The 6,429-nt window shown below is 56.2% G+C and overlaps 1 protein-coding gene across 1 annotated transcript in view; it reads left to right on the top strand.

Annotated features, from left to right (window-relative positions):
* The first annotated feature begins 1,407 nt into the window (after positions 1–1,407).
* Positions 1,408–6,429, top strand: part of LOC113961567 (alpha-actinin-4) — a 15,056-nt gene continuing 10,034 nt past the window's right edge. The window contains exons 1-4 of the mRNA XM_027671993.1: positions 1,408–1,545; positions 2,511–2,630; positions 5,144–5,230; positions 6,233–6,399. Of these exons, the coding sequence (XP_027527794.1) occupies positions 1,521–1,545; positions 2,511–2,630; positions 5,144–5,230; positions 6,233–6,399 (399 nt within the window). The 5' untranslated portion in view covers positions 1,408–1,520. The remainder of the gene's footprint in view (positions 1,546–2,510; positions 2,631–5,143; positions 5,231–6,232; positions 6,400–6,429) is intronic.

Genomic DNA, 6,429 nt, shown 5'->3' with positions numbered 1-6,429 from the left:
TGGATTTTTTTGGGATTTTGGGCCTTTTCCGGGATGTTTTGACCCCCCGGGTTTCACCAGTTGGGATCGGCCGCCCTCGGGATCGGATTTTCCGGGAATGTTTCCGCCCTGCCGGGGGTGACTCAGCCCCGGCTCCGCCTTCTCTGCGCGTTCCCCGCGTGCCGGGGCCCGTTCCCGACGTTCCGGGGCCGCTCCGGAGCCGCCGCCCCGAACCCCGCCCGGAACAGGAATGTGGCACCGGCACAAAGTCCTCGGGAAACGCCCTCGGAGTCACCTCCGGGTTCCCAGGAATCCCCCCGGGAGACCCCGCGGTCCGAGGGGGTTGGGGTGGGAAAAGGGGTTTTCCCGGAGAATCCCGAGGAATCCGACTCTCCAGGGCGTTCCCGGATTCCTCCGGGGGCTCGGTGACTTGGGATCGTTCCCGGTGGGATAAATGGGATCATTCCTGGTTGGATCAGTAACTTGGGATCATTCCTGGTGGGATCAGTAGCTCAGGATTATTTCCGGTGGGATAAACGGGATCATTCCCAGCAGGATCAGTGACTTGGGATCAGTAGCTCGGGATCATTCCCAGTAGGATAAATGGGATTATTCCCAGTGGGATCAATAATTTGGGATCATTCCTGTTGGGATGAAAAGCTCTGGATCATTCCCAGTGGGATCAATGGGATCATTCCCAGTGGGATCAATGGGATCATTTCTGTTGAGTCAATAACTCAGGATCATTTCCAGTGGGATAAATGGGATCATTCTGAGTGGGATCAATGGGATCATTCCCAGTGGGATCAGTAACTCAGGATCATTCCCAGTGGGATCAGTGCCATTCCCAGTGGGATGAATGGTTTGGAATCGTTCCCAGTGGGATCAGTGATGTTCCCATGGGGTGAAGGGCTCGGGATTGTTCCCAGTGGGATCAGTGACTCTGGATCATTCTGAGTGGGATCAGTGGGATCATTCCCAGTGGGATCAGTACTTCAGGATCATTCCCAGTGGGATCCATGGGATCATTCCCAGCGGGATCAATAACTTGGGATCATCCCTGGTGGGATAAACGGGCTCATTCCCAGGGGGATCAATAACTCAGGATCATTCCCAGTGGGATAAATGGGATCCTTCTGAGTGGGATCAATGGGATCATTCTCAGTGGGCTCAGTAACTCGGGATCATTCCCAGTGGGATCAATGGGATCATTCCCAGCAGGATCAGTGACTTGGGATCAGTAGCTCGAGGTCATTCCCAGTGGGATAAATGGGATAATTCCCAGTGGGATCAGTAACTTGGGATCAGTGACTCAGGATTATTCCCGGTGGGATAAATGGGATCATTCCCAGTGGGATAAATGGGATCATTCCTGGTGGGCTCAGTAACTCGGGATCATTCCCAGTGGGATAAATGGTCTGATTCCCGGTGTGATTCCCGTTTTCCCGCAGACGTTCACGGCCTGGTGCAATTCCCACCTTCGGAAAGCCGGGACGCAGATCGAGAACATCGACGAGGATTTCCGGGATGGGCTCAAGCTGATGCTGCTGCTCGAGGTCATCTCAGGTCAGGCCCTAAACCCCCCAAAAACCCCCAAACTCCGCCCAAAAACCCTCAAACTCCACTTAAAACCCTGAAACTTGACCCAAAATATTTGAAACTCGGCCCAAAAACCCTTAAACTCGGCCCAAAAACCCGGAAACTTGACCCAAAGGGTTTGAAACTTGGCCCAAAAACCTTTAGACTTGACCCCAAATCTTTAATGTTGACTCAAAACCTTTCGACTTGACCCCAGAGCTTGATCCTTGACCCCAAGGCTTTAGGCCCAGCCCCGAGCCTCAGACCTGACCCCAAGGCCTTAGGCCTGACCCTGAGCCTTAGACCTGTCCTTGAGCTCTAGGCCTGACCCCGAGCCTTAGGCCTGGCCCTGAACTTTAGGCCTGTCCCGGAACCTTAGACCTGACCCCAAGCCTTAGGCTTGACCCTGAGCCTTAGGCCTGACCCCAAACCTTAGACCTGTCCCCAAGCCCTAGACCTGGCCCTGAACTTTAGGCCTGGCCCCAAACCTTAGACCTGACCCTGAGCCTTAGGCCTGTCCCCGAGCTTTAGGCCTGTCCCTGAGCCTTAGGCCTGTCCTGGAACCTTAGGCCTGGCCCTGAACTTTAGGCCTGACCCCAAACCTTAGGCCTGTCCCTGAGCCTTAGACCTGACCCTGAGCCTTAGACCTGTCCCCAAGGCCTTAGGCCTGACCCTGAGCCTTAGACCTGGCCCTGAACTTTAGGCCTGGCCCCAAACCTTAGGCCTGGCCCTGAACTTTAGGCCCAACCTCGAGCCTTAGGCCTGGCCCCAAGGCCTTAGGCCTGACCCCAAGGCCTTAGGCCTGACCCCAAACCTTAGGCCTGACCCCAAGCCCTAGACCTGGCCCTGAACTTTAGGCCTGTCCTGGAACCTTAGGCCTGTCCCTGAACTTTAGGCCCAGCCTCGAGCCTTAGGCCTGGCCCCGAGCCTTAGTGCCGGTGTTGCCGTTTTAGGGGAGCGTCTGCCGAAGCCGGAGCGGGGCAAGATGCGGGTGCACAAGATCAACAACGTCAACAAGGCCCTGGATTTCATCGCCAGCAAAGGCGTCAAACTCGTCTCCATCGGCGCCGAGGGTGAGTCCCAACCTCGGGAATTCCCCGGGAATCCCAGGAGCGCCCCCAAATCCCGGGATCCGCCGGCCCAGCCCCCGGGAACCGGCAGCTTTGGGCCCAAAATCCCGGGGTTTGGGGCCGTTCTGAGGGTGCCACCACCCCCCCTGTGGTGAGGCCTGGGGGCTCCAGGGATTCTGGGAATTCCGGGATTCTGAGCTTGGGGCTTCCCGAGGTTGTGGTTGTTCCGTGGGTTTTGTTGGGATGGGAATAAAAGAGGGAGGGGGTTTCAGGTTTGGGGGGTTTGGGGGATGGGGAAAAACTCCTGGAGTGGGGAAAAAGCAGCTGGAGAAAGGGGGAAAATATGGGATGAGGGAAAAAGCAGCTGGAGAAGGGGGAAAAAAATATGGAAAAGGGAAAAAATACCTGGAGAAGGGGGAAAATAACGTGGAAAAGGGGAAAAAACTCCTGGAGAAGGGGAAGAAACCTGGAGCAGGGAATAAACACCTGGAGAAGGGGAAAAAGGCATGGAAAAGGGAAAAAAAACTCCTGGAGAAGGGGAAAAAACTCCTGGAGAAGGAGGAAAAAAAATGGAAAAGGGAAAAAAATTCCTGGAGAAGGGGGAAAAATAATGTGGAGCAGGGAAGAAGCAGCTGGAGAAGGGGAGAAAAACATGGAAAAGGGAAAAGACCCATGGGATGAGGGAAAAACCACCTGGAGAAGGGGGAAAAAACATGGAAAAGGGGAAAACTCCTGGAGAAGGGGGAAAAATAACGTGGAGCAGGAAAAAAAACCTGGAGAAGGGGAAGAAACCTGGAGCAGGGAAGAAACACCTGGAGAAGGGGGAAAAGAACATGGAAAAGGGAAAAAAAACTCCTGGAGAAGGGGAAAAACATGGAAAATGGGAAAAACACCTGGAGAAGGAGAAAAAATTCTGTGTTGGGAGTGGATTTCCCGGGATTTTCCTTGGGATTCTCCCCCCCGGCCCCGTGGAGGCTCCGTTGGCAGCGGCTCCGGCCCGGCCGGTTTGTTGGGATGGGCCTGGAAAACCTCGGGAAAAACTCCCCGTTCCCGAGGCCCCGAGCGTGTCCCGACCCGCCGGGATCCCGGAGCCGCCCCGGCCCCTCCCCCCCCCCGGGAATTCCCAGGAAAACAAGGGCTTGGGAATGGCGGGGTTTGGGAGGGGGATGGGGGAGCCTGGAATTCCTCTTGTTCCCTTTTTTTTCCCCGCTGGGAATTCCCTTCTGGGGGTGATCCAGGGGTGTTTTCCAAGCTCGGGGATTCCAGGATCCCGTGGATCCCGTGATTCCCGGGTTCTGCCATCCCGGGATTCCACAGCTCGTGGATCCCAGCAGTTTCTTGGGCCTCGTCGTTCCAGGATCCCACAAATCCTGGATCCCATAGTTCTGTTGCTCCAGGATTCCCTAATTTCAGGATCCCACAATTCCTGGATCCCATGGTTCCATTATTCCAAGATTCCCTAATTTCAGGGTCCCACAATTCCTGGATCCCGGGATTCCATTGCTCCAGGATTCCTTAATTTCAGGATCCCAGAATTCCTGGATCCCACGGTTCCATTATTCCAAGATTTCCTAATTTCAGGGTCCCGCAGTTCTTTTATTCCACAATTCCCATGTTGTGGGATCCCAAAATCCCTGGATCCCGTTACCCTGGGATTCCACAGCCGTAGAATCCCACAATTCCAGGATTCCATAATTTTAGGATTCCCCAATTCTCTGATCCCACAATTCCAGGATCCCACAATTTTGTGATTCCCTAATTCTTCGATCACTCAATCCTGGGACCCCACAATTCCAGGATTCCCCAATCCTTTGATTCCACGATCCCAGTCTCTCCTAATTCTGGGATCCCACAATTCCAGGATCCCACAATTCCAGGACTCCACAATTCCAGGATCCCGTTGCTCTGGGACTCCACAATTCTCAGATCCCACAATCCCGGGATCCCATCATTTTGGGATTCCCTAATTCTTCGATCACTCAATTCCAGGATCCCAAGATTCCCTAATCCTTTGATTCCACAATCCCAGGATTCCCCAGTCCTTTGATCCCAAGATTCCAGGATTTGGGGATTCCCTAATTCTTTCATTGCTCAATTCCAGGATCCCACAATCCCAGGATTCCCCAGTCCTTTGATTCCACAATTCCAGGATTCCCCAATCCTTCGATTCCACGATCCCAGGATTCCCCAATCCTTTGATTCCACAACTCCAGGATCCCATAATTTTGGGCTTCCTTAATTCTTTGATCTCTCAATCCCGGGATCCCACAATCCCAAGATTCCCCAATCCTTTGATCCCACAATCCCAGGATTCCCCAATCCTTTGATCCCACCATCCCAGGCTCTCCTAATCCCAGGATCCCACAATCCCAAGACCCCCTCCCTCCCCCCCCCCAGCATTCCCACCACCATTCCCGGCATTCCCGCCTCCATTCCCGGCATTCCCGCCGCCATTCCCGGCATTCCCGTCAGCATTCCCGGCATTCCCGATGCCATTCCCGGTGTTCCCGTTGCAGAGATCGTGGACGGCAACGCCAAGATGACCCTGGGCATGATCTGGACCATCATCCTGCGCTTCGCCATCCAGGACATCTCCGTCGAGGGTGAGACACCGGATCCAATCCCGGGATCCACCCCTGGGATCCACCCCTGGGATCATCCCTTGGGATCCAACCCCGGGATCCACCCTGGGACTCGTCCTTGGGATCCACCCCGGGATCATCCATTGGGATCCACCCCTGGGATCAGCCCTTGGGATCCTCCCTTGGGACCCGCCGCTGGGATCAGCCCGTGGGATCCACCCCCGGGATCCACCCCCGGGATCCACCCTGGGACTCGTCCTTGGGATCCACCCCTGGGATCAGCCAGTGGGCTCCACCCCAGGATCCAGGTTTGGGATCCAACCCTGAGATCCACCCTGGGACTCGTCCTTGGGATCCACCTTGGAATCCACCCCTGGGGTCTGGCCTTGGATCCACCCCTGGGATCAGCCTGTGGGATCCACTCTGGGATCATTTACCAGGATCCACCCTTGGGATCCACCCCAGGATCCCCCCATCCACCCTTGGGATCCACCCTTGGGATCCACCTCGGGATCCTTCCCCAGGATCCTCCCTTGGGATCCACCCTGGGACCCGCCCTTGAGATCCTCCTTTGGAATCCACCCCCGGGACCCATCCTTGGGATCCACCTTCAGGACCCACCCCCGGGATCCACCTCCAGGATTCACTCCCAGGATCCACCCCTGGATCAACCCCTGGGATCTACCTGGGATCCTTCCCCAGGATCTGCCCTTGGGATCCACCTCGGGATCCACCCCAAGATCTGCCCTTGGGATCCACCATTGAGATCCACCTGGGGGCTCGCCCCAGGATCCTCCCTTGGGACCCACCCTGGGATCCTTCCCCAGGATCCTCCCTTGGGATCCACCTGGGGACCCGCCTCGGGATCCTCCCTTGGGACCCACCCCTGGGATCTGCCCTTGGGATCCACCCCCGGGATCCCTCCCAGGATCCCTCCCAGGTTCCACTCCCGGGATCCACCCCTGGATCAGCCCCCGGGCTCCATCGTGGGATCCCCCTGATCCGTGCCGTGTGTTCCCGCAGAGACGTCGGCCAAGGAGGGGCTCCTGCTCTGGTGCCAACGGAAAACGGCCCCGTACAAGAACGTCAACGTCCAGAACTTCCACATCAGGTCTGACCCTGCCTCTGACCCTGCCTCTGCCTCTTCCTCTGCCTCTTCCTCTCCCTCTTCCTCTTCCCCTTCACCTTCCTCTTCCCCTTCCCCTTCCTCTGCTCCTTCC

Source organism: Neopelma chrysocephalum, unplaced genomic scaffold (genome assembly GCF_003984885.1).
Source record: "Neopelma chrysocephalum unplaced genomic scaffold, ASM398488v2 Primary Assembly neopelma1_97278, whole genome shotgun sequence".
NCBI lineage: Eukaryota > Metazoa > Chordata > Aves > Passeriformes > Pipridae > Neopelma > Neopelma chrysocephalum.
This window is presented reverse-complemented; position numbering and strand designations above follow the sequence as displayed.